This window comes from Taurulus bubalis (assembly GCF_910589615.1).
Source record: "Taurulus bubalis genome assembly, chromosome: 17".
Lineage (NCBI taxonomy): Eukaryota > Metazoa > Chordata > Actinopteri > Perciformes > Cottidae > Taurulus > Taurulus bubalis.
This window is the reverse complement of record NC_136605.1, coordinates 837,979-852,752: the sequence shown is the minus strand read 5'-3', so window position 1 is coordinate 852,752 and position 14,774 is coordinate 837,979. Positions and strand designations below refer to the sequence as shown.

The window sequence follows — 14,774 nt, the reverse complement described above, 5'->3', positions numbered from 1 at the left end:
AAAGCACCACTTGGGTTAAGATCAGGCAAGATCTTCTTCCCAATCACCCCCTCGAGGTTTCTCCATCGTTACCCACATAAGCTTTGCAGTCCCCAACATGATTATAGTCCCCAGTCAGCGCCCTTTCCAGACCCACTCAGAGACTGCAAGAAGGCCTGGTATTCTGTACTACGAGGCACAAACAACAGTCTCTCTGCGACTCGCAGTCGCATAGAGGCAACCCTCTTGTAAGTATCCTCACACCAGCCCGGCACCTCTCAACCTGGTCAACTGGAAAAGAATAGAGTCCAGCCCCCCCTCCAGGAATTTTGTTACAGAACCAGTGCTATACATGGAGGTGAGCCCAACTATATCTAGTTGGTACCGCTCCACTTCCCGCACCAGCCCGGGTTTCTTTCCCACAAGACAGTCGACATTCTGCGTCCCTAGACCTTGTCTGAGATGCCAGGGGTCAGCACACCTTGATCCCCAACCTTGCCTGCCATGTTAAGGTGGTAATTTATTAGAGAGGCATGTTAGCAGATTAGCTTTAACAACAACATATATGTGCATGTTCTTCTGGTACAGTGTTTACAAGTGCAGGACTTCTACATATCACCACCTTAATATGAAGGGCTGCCCCCTTTGGATTAGTTCTGCAAACCCAGGGAGACCGTATTCAGTCTCCTCAGCTGTAAATTTGTGCCAATTAGCAAATGCTAGCATGGTAGATGATGGACATGGTAAACATTGTCTCTGTATAACATCAGCATGTTAACATTGTCATAGAGAGCATGCTGATGTTTGCATTGAGATCAAAGCATCGTGCCCAAGAACAGTCTCTCAGAGTTGCTAAAAATATAATAGGAATACAATGAAATAGGTTGTTGTTCAGCAAAATGGCAATCAGTTAATATTATAGTTTCATAACTGTGTACTTAAAAAAAAGATTTCTTTCTTCACTCTATTTGAACACCTTGTGCATTTGACCAGGCGCCCAACCATTTTGTAGCGCTGTTGAAAATGTTGTTTCCAGGTTTATCTTCTCACCTCAGGGTCATTTTAAAAATGCATTTGACTCAAATTGCATTTGAATTTGTGTTGTACTTGCAGCTTACCACAAACTCTCTCACATCCACACACATCCACACGCAACACACACGATGGTTAGGGCTCTGTGCTGTGAGATAAGATAGGTCAAATGTGGTGCTGAGCTGAGTGCAAGTGGGGGGGGATGCATGGTGAATAGCAATGTCCAAAACTAATCGGGATTAACTTCTAATCGCTTCAACCACTGGGCTGCTATGCAAATCAGCTCAATTATAGGCACAGGCCCTGGCCCCTGATTGGCCCTTATCATGGCTGGGCTAGGACACAGAGGGGAGGAAGGGAGATGGGGGAGGACTGGTTGGCTAAAGCATGGCTGCTCACTTGGAATAAACACTGCTTCTGTCTATCTTTCTAAAAATAGAAGAAAACATTGATTCTCTATTCTTTGATTGTTTTATATATATAGTCTACTTTCGTGATCGGGTTTTTAATTCTTTGTTTTGTGTGAGCTCTGTTCTTTCTTGGTACTCTTCCTCTGACTGTTCCCCGGACTTAATCACAGCCCTTGGGATTATTAATTTAATGGTTCTGTACAAATGAGCTGGACACAGGATGACAAAAATCCACATTATGTCCACAAGCAAAGCTCAGACTGCCATGGAGTTGCTTTGGAAAATGTTCTGAAAGGATTATTGGAATTATTTCCATTGCTGTCTTCCACTATCAAGCCAAAGAGAATGTATGTGCACAGAGGAAATATCAACACTCAATTTGAAGGCATTTAGTAATTCTTATGGCAATCTGCATGTTTCCCAGAGGGTGAACCATTTACCTTTTTGATGACAGGAGGAATTTGCTATTGTACGTCTTTAACCTTCCTCTTGTGCTCGGGTCGGCACCGACCCGTTTTAGCTTTTTAAATGCATAAAAGAGCTGAAAAAAAATACTTTTTAACCTTTTTCTTGAAGTAAAAATACGAACACAAGAGATGCTAACAGAAAGCTAACAAAAAAAGGTGTTTAAATTTAAAATAGTCTTTAAAACTAATATATATATATATATATATATATATATATATATATATATATATATATATATATATATATATATATATATATATATATTCATAAACATCTAGTCAGTTGTAATTGTGAACACACCTAGTTTTGATGCATTGTGATACTATAGGACCTCAGTCATCCCTGCCCAACATGTGTGAAAAAAACATGATTAGTCATGCAGAAGAGAAGTGGGCAGAAGAGATGCCCCAATCAAGTTTTTTCCCACCAATACGATTGCCTATTGGCCAATTCACGGCTGATACTGAATGTTGTTCTTGTTTTCCTTTATCATAGCTATAAGGCTCGAGAGAAACTTGTTTCACCAACGCCACGGTGTCACAGGTCAAATTAACCCTGTCCAGATTAAACCTGGGTTTACTTTGGCCCAGGCCAGAGTATCTGCAGTCAACAGAACATGCACTTTATCTTGAAAACAAGCATGATCATTTTGATGTTGTTGTCAGTGTTTAACTTTGAACATTCATATTGTAGCGAGGACTTGCTAGTCTTAGGGGTGAAGTTTCAGGACGTAGTAATCTTTCTCACTTAATTTACCTGACAAAGCTGAACCCCCAATACAAGTAATTATTGTGTATATCACTCAAAACTACTGATATGATGATATGATAGGGGTATAATCTGGTTTGAGGAGTATAAATTGGCCTAGGCCATAATGTTCCCGGGGTATAATCTAGCCTAGGCCCCTTTAACCCCAGGTATAGTCCAGACTGGGGGAGTCAATCATTTAACATTATTCTTCCTACAGTAATCTGGATTAGTACTAGTTATTCATTTAGTACAGCACCTTTGTACTGGGAGGTATAATTAAAATGTCAGCCTCACAGGAATTATGAGCCATTATCATGTGTCTCAATGAATGTCAATGTGTAGAACAATGAGGTAAAATATACATATAAAGCCGCCGTATGTGATAATTGCCAGTGACTTTGAAACAGTCTTTATGATTTTAATAATCATAATTCCTAGTGACTTTTTGTTGGTGTGATAAATTCAGTAATTACATGTATCTGTGCAAATAATGTGTAACCTGCCTTTCTATTGACATTTAATCACAGTGTATATCCCAGATAATTAGTGAATAAATACCTAATGTGAACCTATTTCCTGCCTCTGTTAGACTGCAAAGCTGTAATTTGATTTGAGCCATTCTTTGCCATCTCGTGTATTTCTACAGTTATGGACGAGTATATGCTGCCGACCCCTACAACCAGACACTCACTCCAGCAGCCACATACAGTGTTGGTGCCATGGTAAGACTATCGTGCCTGCCACACATATTTGTTCCATCTCTGGTCCTCTTCACATCATGCATTATCTCGCTTTTGTTTCTAGAAATATCTCAATTCAAATGTTTCTCCAAAATACACTTAAAGAATAAGCTTACATGCCTTGCATGATACCTGCTTGTATTTACATAAACTAGAGCTGCACAAGCTTCAGGGGAGTGAGGCTAACTGACCAATCATTGCATTTGGTTGATTAGGGTATTTTCAACATAAGCCTCATAATTTGCAATGGCAACTACGTTTTCTGTGGCCATATTATAATTAAAACATTAAAAAGCATAAAAAAAAGAAGTAGCCCTATCAATGCCAGGCTGGACTCATCCAGCATTCTTAGCTATAGCTACAAAACATATTGGCCGTAATTCGTAGATATCATACAATAAACCCCCAGGTCCGATGCTTGGGCAGAGTAGAGGGGAGGGGAGGTTGGCGTCTGCAGATCTGAGGTTGTTTGTGGGTGCGGGAGGTCAGAAAGTTCTGAAGGGGCGAGGTAGTGAAGGGGTCCAACTAACAACAACCTTCCATCCAGGAGACTGCAGTTCGTTCTTCATGTGAAATGAAAAGTCAACGTTGATTTATTCGTCACTTAACTTACGTAATGTATTTTACCTTACTGAGTACTTTATTGTGTTTATTTTGAAAAGACCATTATGCATATAATGAGTTTAAATTGATACGTGATGCTGGCTTTCAGAGAAAACCCCAAACAATTAGGTTTTAGGTAATTATACACAAATTAAAACATAGTTATGAGTATTATAGTCTTTTTCTGCTAATAGATCCCCAAAATACGACATACTGACCCTTGAACAAAGGGTTATTAAGGTTGAACTAACAAAGGACCTTCAAAGGGGTCAATGGTCCTCCTAGTTGACGGGAATTACTTTTGTACAAGCAGAGTGGAGGTTTCTGGCACAACCAAACATTTTAAGTTATTCTATATACTTCAAGTGTTGGGGCTGTCTTGTATCTGTGATCTCATAGTTTTGGTGACTACTCACAGTCCTTACATTGGCTGGTAAATTGAAAGCTTTGCCTTCAAGTGGAGCAAACTCCCCTCCAGTAGCCTTACAAGTAAAGAGCTGGTTTACTGTTCCACGACCGGGTTGGATTTTACATCGTCACTTCAGAAACTGAGATCTGACTACTATTTCCAACACTCTTTGTGATATCCTGATAATTGGACGCCCTCTAAACACACTGTAGTGCTTTCAACTGAGCTCTCTAACTCTCCAACAGGGAGTATCCCCTTGCCCCCTTGGCCTGGGCCCGGAAGGCTCGTTAAATTAACCCATCCGTAAGAGTGGGGTTCAGTCTAATTTGATTAAATTAATCTGCTTATCAAACCTGAACCCACAAATCCCTTTAACATTTGCAAGTGGACACCAGAGGGTTTCCTAGAGTAGGGGTTCTTAACCTTTTTGACCTCTGGGCCCAACTTTTCAAGGACAAAGTGCCCTGGGGCCCATTCAAATATTAACACTGTATTGGTTTATTAACTAATTGATCTCACTCTTGGTTTGACTTGTATTCAATAACTAAATCAAATCTACCTACAGTTCAACAAGCAAAAAGCTTGTTAAATAAATGACATGATGCAATGTGATCATTACAAAGACATTTATTGATCATGTGTATGTAAACCTGCACAGACAACAATCATGGAACAAATCAAGCTGATCAATAACTCATTTAAAGGCTCAAGTCAGGCGTATTAACACACAAATAACTAACTATTCAATTTTTCTACAAAAACAAGGGGGACTAAAAAAAACTGAGAAAAAAATTGAAATTTGATGAATACATCATGTGGTAATAAAAGAAATACACTGCACAATTATTAGGAAAGTAGTTTTTTTCAGATTAATTGTATTATTGAACTACTACAGTGCTCTCGGTTAATCCACAATGTTAATAAACCTTAAACCTTAATATTTAAAAGTGAGGTTTTTACTTTTTTAGGAGAATATCTGTGTGTTCACAATTATTGGGCAAGTATTAGTGTGCAGACAAGTGTGCACACAATTCAAAATAATAATTTTCAAATTAAATAAACTGAAAATAACATTTAAATAAAGTGCAAATTAAAATATAGCCTTGTGATGTGAATGATTTGCTTCAGCAGGCTTCATGTTTGCAGAGCCAGAAGTTGCTCTTCATATCTGTGACGGCTAGCTTTCAGCACATTGGAGTTGCCAGTCGGTGACAGACAGACCTTTCTGCTTCTGGAGTACATCGTCCTTTCTCTTGAAAAATCCCACCAGCTTTCCCACCAGCGTTGAATGTTTGGTCTCTAGATACCGCTTTAGCTGTGAAGCCTTCAGTGCTGCGTTAGCTAGCGAGGCTAGCGTTAGGGAGGCTAGTGTTAGCCCTCACTCCACACTCTGGGCTCAGAGCTCCGCCTCGTTACCTCTGTTCACAAAGCTCTACTTCGTGAAGTCAGGCTTATACTTCACAAACATTTAGACGTTTTAGCACTTTAGTCTTCATGTTTTCGTTTTAAATACTTCTCTATAACTTTCGCTACAGGCTAGCTAGCTGCTGGCTGAGTGTCTTCTTCAGCATATTGGCGCTTGTTAAACAACAGACTGACGCATTACCGCCACCAAGTGGTGGGAAGCTATATTGTAACTGAGCGTCTCGTGGATAACAGTGATATCTCTGCTGTCTTCAATTCATAACCTAGTGAGAACCCATTGCACTTCTCTGAAGATGAATGCCCCGTTGTCCCCTTCCATGTGTCTGGTACACCCATTTGTAGCTCTGTTCTTTGGTCTCTGACTGATGATCTATTCTAGCCTCTTTTTCTTAGAAAATTGACTGTATGAAAGATCTTACAAGAGAGACAAATTCGTCATGTTTGTCTATGAATAGTGTCTGCTGCTTTTGTGCTGCATACAGCCCTGACAACCTTTCCCACTATGCTTTTATGTAGCCTGAAGCGCTAAAGCCAGACCAAAACATCTGCTAAGGCCTCACCACTTGCTACTGCTATGAGTGTGCATTAACTAAAGTTGAATCAAAAACTTTTAGCAACTCAGATTCTCCTTCTGGCAGCTAGACAGTAAGAGGACATATTCAGCGAGGTGGGACAGTCAAAAGGATGCCCTTGTATTGAGATGCTCTTGAATTAATCTAAACCGATCCTTCAACAACTGCGCCAATCAAGCCCATAAAAAGTTTACTTTCATCATGTGCAGGGTTGTAGGATCTAAAGCACCTTACAAAGATAGCTCACTACGCATACATTAGTCAGCATTATAGATGAGAGAATTAGAAGCAATTAAGATTTGACTGCCATTTGGATGTCTTTGACAAAGGCAGAGCAGACTAGAGCTGCCTGTGTATCTGTGTGTCCAATCAATAGGCCTTCCCTGAAGTAGTCTATTGGTTCACATACGATAGAAACAATTGCATTGGTAGCGATATATTTAATTCCACCAACTGCACCCACAATCTGCACATACGCTTCATCGCCTCCATACTGCCACCCCAGTCCTTCCCCCACCCCATTCTCTTCTTCAGTTGCTGTGCATAAGCTTTTCTGCAGCGCTGACATCTCCTCACTTAAACTTAATTGAATTTGTCTGTGCTGCTAACGGCAGTCCAAATGACACATTAATCCCGCCTGTAAAAGGTGATGAATGTCTTCATGCTTTGGCAGCCCAGTCCATGTTAGATATTATATTTCTAATTTGGTGGATACCACCTCACCCTGCACTCCCTGGTAATGAAATAATTAGTCATTTTGATAATTAAATCCCCAGCTGCCTGGAGGGGGTGAAGTAGGGAAGAAGTGAGCAAGAAAGCTGAGCGGAAAGATTGTCACAAGTTACTGTCAAACAGAACCCTCCGAACTGAACAGCTGGGCTGGTTTGGGCCCGAACAAAGGTTTAAAGAGTCAGTACAATACACCAAGATGCTACACCTAGTATTCTTCAGTGCATCCTTATGCAATGGTTTGTGTATCTTGTGAACATTTTTCGTGTTTTCCCACAAAGGCCAGCTGCAATTTCCTCTTTTAAGAAGAAACTTCCGTCTTCACAGGAAAAAAAAAACTTGGAAAGGATTGTGGTTTGGGTTAAAATAACTACAGAAGGACCGTTACTGAAATAAGCAAGTTGTTTGACAAATAAAGATATATAAACTAAGTTGTATATGGCTCCATCGCTAACCTAGGTAAGCCCATTATTAATGTTAAATGATGTTTGAGCTATCATTAGGTCCTGACATATTACATTTTCCCAATTCCCTTATTTCTGCTCTGAGGATTGAGGATCGAGAAGCGAGGACGGATCTCTGAGGAGACATGAGCCATGAGCAAGGCTACATGAGACCAACAGACCCCTTTATTAGAAATCCATGCCACTACACTCTGCAGCTGATCGGGATGCTGCATAACGTCACTGCAGTGTTCTACCAAAGTGAACGGACAGACAATGGCATCCACCAAGTTTTAGTTTCTATTGGTTTTCTAATTAACTGGTTATCTGGTTAAATGTTTAACAAAAGAACCATACACAATGTTATTCATACATGTTCTCTTGATTTCTGTTATTCTCCATTTTGTCAGGCAGAAGAGAGAAGTCTGTTTTAGTTATATATCATCATTTCCATTCAGTCACATATGAGGTTGAAAATCCATGTGCGTTGGGTAGAAATGTAGATGGGAGACTTATTATACGCTTCCCTTCAACATTTGGGCTAATATATTATTTACATGATAAGATATTCTAGCTATAACATTGTTTTCTCATTATGTTCTTTACTACAATGCAGAGAAAAGAGGGAGACAAACATGTGGGATGTACTCTGGTTATGTTTTTCTTTCTATTTTCAGTAGTCTTACAAATAGCCACTAACTAGCCGACCCTTCTGGTATGACAAACTTTCCATCACCATTCTTTGAATAATGCACCTTTCAGCTGCCCCTGATTTGCGAAAACAATAAGGAGAATCGAATGTTTGAGTTTTTGTTTTTTAATTTGTCCGACTTGTTTGACCACTCACAGCCACTTAGACTGGCATCTGATCAACTGATCCACTTTATTCCTCTCCGAGCACAAAGCACTTTACGACAAACACAAAGAATACATTGATGAGGAATTTAAAGATAGATTGTGTCATGTGATTGTAGAACTGCTTGGAAATCAGGGATGGTCACAACACAAAAGAAGTAGGAAAGATTAGAGAGGCCATTCATTCATTAACCCTGTTTGTGGTTTTCCTGAACATATTTCAATCAGGAGAGACTGCATTAGAATTTAACAATAATGTATTACATATGCATCATTTTTTAATAGTGCAAAGACTTTGGCTATTGGACTGCAATCTGAATTAGGATAATCGTGGGGTCGTGCTTGGGTCAGATAAGGCAGAATCCCCCCAGAGTCCCGACACTGGTGATGAATGAGGAGCATGACAGATGCTGATTGGAGGAGGCTGGGGTGGAGGAGGGTTGCATCTGTCTGAGCTGAAATGATAACTAACAGCAGCAGAGAGGAGAACATTGTTAAAGGTTGACAGCAACGATGTGATTGGCTTCAGGAAACTGCAGAATCTGTTTTTTTATTTAAAATGAACACCCAAAATCAGCTGATCATGAGTAATCACAGGGAGAGCCACCTTATGTTCGAGCATGGTGTTCATGATGTACAAACTGTGGCTAGCACCGCAGTCCAATAGTGAGGCACCACTCAGGTTCCGATCGGGCAGGCCGTTCCTCCCAATCACCCCCGCCAGGTTTCTCTGTCGTTGCCCACGTGAGTGTTGAAGTCTCCCAGGAGAACTATGGAGTCGGCAGGCGGCGCTCAGCCGGGAGCTCCTGAGTATCCCTACTCCCGCCCGGCCTCTCACCCTGGGCAACTCCAGAAAAGGACATGGATTTGGTTCCAGAGCTCATGCTGTGCATGGATGCACCTCCTCCACCAGCTCCGGCTCTTTCCCCGCTAGCGGGGTGACGTTCCACGTCCCTAGAGCTCGTCTATGCTGCCGGCAGTTGGCTCGCCGAGGCCTCCTGCCCGGCCCGCCACCCGGTCTACATAGTACCCAACCCCGATGCTTGTCCCTGCGGGTGGTGAGTCTACAGGGTGGCTGCTCCCTGTTTTCGCTTCAGGCTGAGCCCGACCGGGCCCCACCAGACAGCTCTCATCCTGGGTCTTATTCCGGGAGGGTGCCCCGGTTCCCCTGGTTCAGGAGAGATGGCTAAAGTCTGTGAGCCGCAATCCATCAGGTTCCTTTGAACCGCTTTCAGGGCTCTCTCCTAAGACCTGTTTGCCTTAGGAGACCCTCACAGGGGCTAGCGCCCGGACAACATAGCTCCCAGGATCACTGAGCCACTCAAACTCCTCCACCACGGTGTGGAGGAGGATGTCATTGGAAACCGTGGCGATTTCATTAGAAATATAATATTTTTATCAGTTTATTAATTGTTTATATAATATTCACAAAGACCTCTTGCTGTGGTGCACATGCAAATGGTTCTCCATGCTGTGTAGCAAGAAGAGCCTTGGGAATTTACAACCAAAATGATGTCATAACTTCCATTCATGTGGTGTTGTTGAGCAATAAAGTACATTTCTTCTGTGTAGTGCCCATATTGTTTCCACATTACAACTTAAGCTCATGAACACCTGTTGAAAAATATTTGGCATAATATCAAGTGTTTCTAATGTCTTTCTACACCATATGGTGTTAACACATTGCAGGGATGAATGAAGGAGAACAATGGGAAGTGATGCAGAAGTACCGGCAAGAACTTCAATCTACTTTCCACCCTGCAAGGCACTGATATTGTCACATAACTTCTGTGTGTGGGGAAATATAGGAGGTCATTTGAGTTGGAATTTTTACCTGATAAATTAGAGACCAGAAGATTTGCAGAGGATGAAGTGTAAAAGTAGGAGCATCTATCACTGAGAATGTTTGGCCAGTTTGAACGTCACTCCTCTGAAAGGCTTAATGAACAGCTTAGTAAAAAGATTCATGAATGCAAGCTTATCAACATCCTCTATCAACTGTGAATTTCACAGAAACAAAGCGCAGTTCATAATACATCTAAAATTCACCTCCACCCAGTGAAAACCAGCATGATCCATCATCAAGATTAAGCCCATCCTGGTTCCCATTATGCTAAAAATCACCTTTCCACTTGATTTCTTTGATTCATCTTTTACTCCACTTGTATTGACTGGATTTATTTCACATAGCAGTTGGCATGCTCCCCCGCAATGAAGCGTCTCGCTGTGCTTGCTGCATGACGGTTGCTCCGGTCATTGGTCTTTTCATCCCCCATGGGTTTGCCCTGGAACAACGGTAACGTAATGTTGAAACTGTAGTTGTAGCGTGTGCAGGACTAAAAGGGGCTAATGAGGGTTCGTGTGCGTGTGTTTCTATGAATCTGTGTGTGTGCGTTTGTGCATTCTCCCCTGGGTGCGTGTGCCTGTGTGTGTGCGCGGATGAACCATGGTGTTTGTCCGTGCGTTTGTGTGTGTGTTTCAGAACGCGTTCACCCCGCTGACAGATGCGAAAACTCGGAGCCATGCGGACGACGTGGGGCTAGTGCTGTCCTCTCTCCAGGCTAGTATATACCGGGGAGGATACAGCCGCTTCGCACCCTATTAGCGGCACCGCCAACCGATGCTCAACCTTCCAACAGGACAGAAAGAAAGTGTGTGTGAGCGCGAGTGTGTGAGTGAATGAAAACAACCGGGAGAACGAGTTTGAGATGAGAGACGTTACGGAGGCCTGGGTGATGCAATACATGCAGTTTGTGCATTATTTCCGCTTCTCCTAAGAGGAGTACAAAAAAAGAATATAATGACAGCTGATATTTTTCCTCTTATACCTCAGATATTTTGTGCTGTGTATTTTGATATTGTGGTTTTTTAATTTCTAAAGATTTAAAGCTAGATTATCAGCTGTAGAGGTTTTGTCCATGGTACTATTAGAGAGCTGCTAGAGTGCTGACTAGGACACAAATGACACATTTATCAGATTCAAGCTGTTAGGGCTTGTATAAAACTCCAACCATGTAACATAGGTCTTAGTCACACTTTGGGTTGTTCTGTTTTGTAAGAGTGTTAGTGTGACTATGCTAGTCAAGTGTTGTTTTACTGTGTCAGCTTCCTTTGGCGCCTCCTCTGTCAGTTTAGCGATGCAATCTTTTGAGGAAGTCAAGGAGCCGTTGAAAACATGGACATAGACCAAAAGTTCTTCTTTGCTTTCTCCTTGCGAGCAGAGTGTGTAAGCAAAACAAGCTGATAACAGCCATTATTGCTACTATGAAGTCCATCTTCTTGAGATCTCAAAAATGTCTTGTTACCTTGAAAACACGCCGTTTACTTTTCTGTCATTTGCTCGTATTTATTTTGCCAAACCAAGATGATAATTATTTCCCGAGGCCAAATCCCATGTAGTGTCTCCATTGTCCAGAAAACTGCATGTATTGTAGCCCTTTACCATTGAGTGCAACATGAGGTGTTCTGGTTTTTGTTCTGTAACTTACAACATTGCATTACATTGAAACATAAGTGTAAGTTTGACTTTGTATCTCATAATTACAAAAGCCCATCTCTAGCGTGTATGTCGAATATAATCGTCATCCACCAAACGTACAACGGCCAATCAGATTAGCATGTGAAGACAGATGCTGCCGATTTGAATTCATCAGCAGCAGCTGGCGGCAAGTAAACCTGCAGCCCAACAACGTGGCCTCACAGGTACAGCTCAACATCTCACTGCACAACTATTAAACTCAACACCAGAACACAGCCGTCAGCATGATACTCAAACTCAATGTGCCCCTTCCTGGAGGGTGAGTTCAAGCTGGTCCCCGTTTCCTCATGTTTACGTGTCTTAGTAACTAATGAGGACATGACATCATGAAACAGGTCCAGTGCTGAGGGAGACGTGTCTGACAACGTTATGGACATAATTCAACACTTCCTGTTTGGTATTGTGTCATGTGACGTGTGACGTGTTGCCAAGATTCAAAAGGAGAACGTGAGCGAGAGCTGGAGAGAGAAGTGTTGGAGTACAGACATTGTAGCTTTCCTGAAAGATGTTCCTGTCGTGGCTGAATATTTCGCTGATTTCAGAACAGAATGAAAAGTAAAGTAGTAAGGTAAATAATGTATGTCCACAAGTCTCGCAACAATGTGGGCGGCCAGTGGCCACAACAGGCCCTTCTACTGGACGTACATGGACGCTCCGTTTCCTGAGAGATGACATCACATCCTGTTTGGCGTCTGCAGCGCTCTCCCTCACCACTGGACCTGGTTCATGAAGGGACGTCCTCACGACTCACTCAGACACGGGAACATAAGGAAACAGGGACCAGGTTGAATAGTAGCAAAGTGACCCTTTAACCCACATCATCAGTTCTTATGGCTCCATTGGCTCCACATGCTGACAATAATGACTCATCACAAGGTAACCATGCATCATCATATAACTACAAGAAGAGCGCTCCACTCCTTTGTCTCTCCTCTGGTGAATGCAGTGTGTGTTTCACAATGACAACATTCTCGCTTCCATGTTGAAAAATGCAACAAATTGAAATAAGGGCATTGCTGCTTTGTGTGAGGAATAGATAGAAGACGCCAACCAGTATTAGCAGTGGCAGCTGCTCTGGGCTTCCACAGATGTCCAGGTGTAGTTCAGCCCACTCTAGGGAGAGGACGGTCGGGTCAGCGCCTCGTTCAGCCGGCTCACGCCTCCACTGAAGGATGTGCTCACATGTTGCATCACGTCAAGCCAAAGGTTCTGACGGATGTATCCGGGGTGTTTATGTGTATAGTGGGGATTCTACATAGATATATAAATTATGAGATAAGGGGAAAAATAATTGCAATGGCAACCAAACTGTTCAACCATTCAATTGCTTCGTCCACAAGCTGTGATCTTTAAAAGAGTTAGGGGCCAAGTGAATACAAAAAATGTGTTGAGACAAATTTGATGATTTATAGAATTGTAAAAGGAAAATTCAGGATCCTCGGGACAAAAGTCAAAAATGAATCATAGAATTCTGAAGATGAACTGTTTGGTGGCACTAATCCTCTTCTGTACTGAGTAGTGTTGGCCATCAGACATAGATGTTTTTATATCAACTTCCAATATATTCATTGGTATAATTGATGATTTTTATATACAGGAGATATTTAAAAAATATATATATATATAACAGTGGTCAAATCCACTGTGTCTATTTTATCTCTTTGTTAATTTTGTTTGACCTTGTTTTGTTTTTCTTTCATCATTAAAATTGAAGGAAGGTCAAGTACGGTATAATAATCCAACAATGTATTATAATTGAACTGTGCAGTGAAGATGTTCTCTTATATGAAATACACAATGGTATAATGTTTTAGATTTAGAAGAGTAGATCAGTTGTTAGGGCGAGCTATCTCATTTTCTATCCATTGTTCTGATTCATTTTTTATTAACTCTTTACAAATAATGTAATCACAATGTACATATGCTCATTCATTGATTTGTATCATTTCTTTTGGTCAGCTGGGCCATTTTGCACATGTAACTTGTCTTTTTCAGATGAACCTGAGACATATCAGTGCTGTAGATGTAACTTTTCCAAACCCTTTTTTGTCAGTTCTGTAATTTCTGATTCGGTCTCTCTCCTCCCATGTCCTTCTTAACGTGATATCATTTATGTTATTACCTAGAACTCAACCTTTACTCTTTGAAAATTAACTGTTTGAATATTATAATACTAGATGAATATGAGAAATAAACAGGCTAATCTATGTATGATGTAAATATAATTTAATGGAATAAATCTGCAGTGCATTTGAAAAGCACTACGTGGGCAACAGGAGCTCTGCTACGGCTGCATTGCAAGCAAGCCTACGGGCCACTTCCTGTGCCACATTCTGTTTACAACTATTCCCAATTAGTGGTGTTGTTACATATCTCCTTTTTTGTATTTATAACAAATTAGATAGGAAAAAACTCAGATGCATCACATTCTAAAAGAGGCTGCAGTAAGAGCATCGGGGCTGCTGGGCTCCAAACCAGAAACTGGACAACCCGTAGTCCTCACTATGCTGAATGTCTGACTCCGCAACTACTTTATACAAGCTCTGCTTCCAGTAGGTGTTGTGGTTCAAAACAAGGCTTCCTACCCAGTCATTGTATGTGCATGTACTATGGTTCTTCCACTAATCAATAACCATCAATAAAGTTTGGTTTTCTCAAGAAGTTCTCGCCTGTCTCCTTTTTCAAAATAGATACTCAAAGGGAGTTTAGCGTGCTCGTCACATTGCATCTAGTCTGGCCTTTTCGTATTGCTCTCCTGTACCGTGTGTTAGTCTATACGTTTCAACGGTTGGCATGAAAACACATACAACTTTCTGACTTT

The 14,774-nt window shown here is 41.4% G+C and overlaps 1 protein-coding gene across 1 annotated transcript in view; it reads left to right on the top strand.

Annotated features, from left to right (window-relative positions):
- The window catches only part of rbfox1 (RNA binding fox-1 homolog 1), a gene marked incomplete at both ends in the record, with an annotated part of 139,104 nt that extends 128,084 nt beyond the window's left edge, over window positions 1-11,020 (top strand). Inside the window, 2 exons of the mRNA XM_079233805.1 lie at window positions 3,286-3,361; window positions 10,898-11,020. Coding sequence (XP_079089931.1) covers window positions 3,286-3,361; window positions 10,898-11,020 — 199 coding nt within the window. The remainder of the gene's footprint in view (window positions 1-3,285; window positions 3,362-10,897) is intronic.
- Between the last annotated feature and the right edge of the window lie 3,754 nt (window positions 11,021-14,774).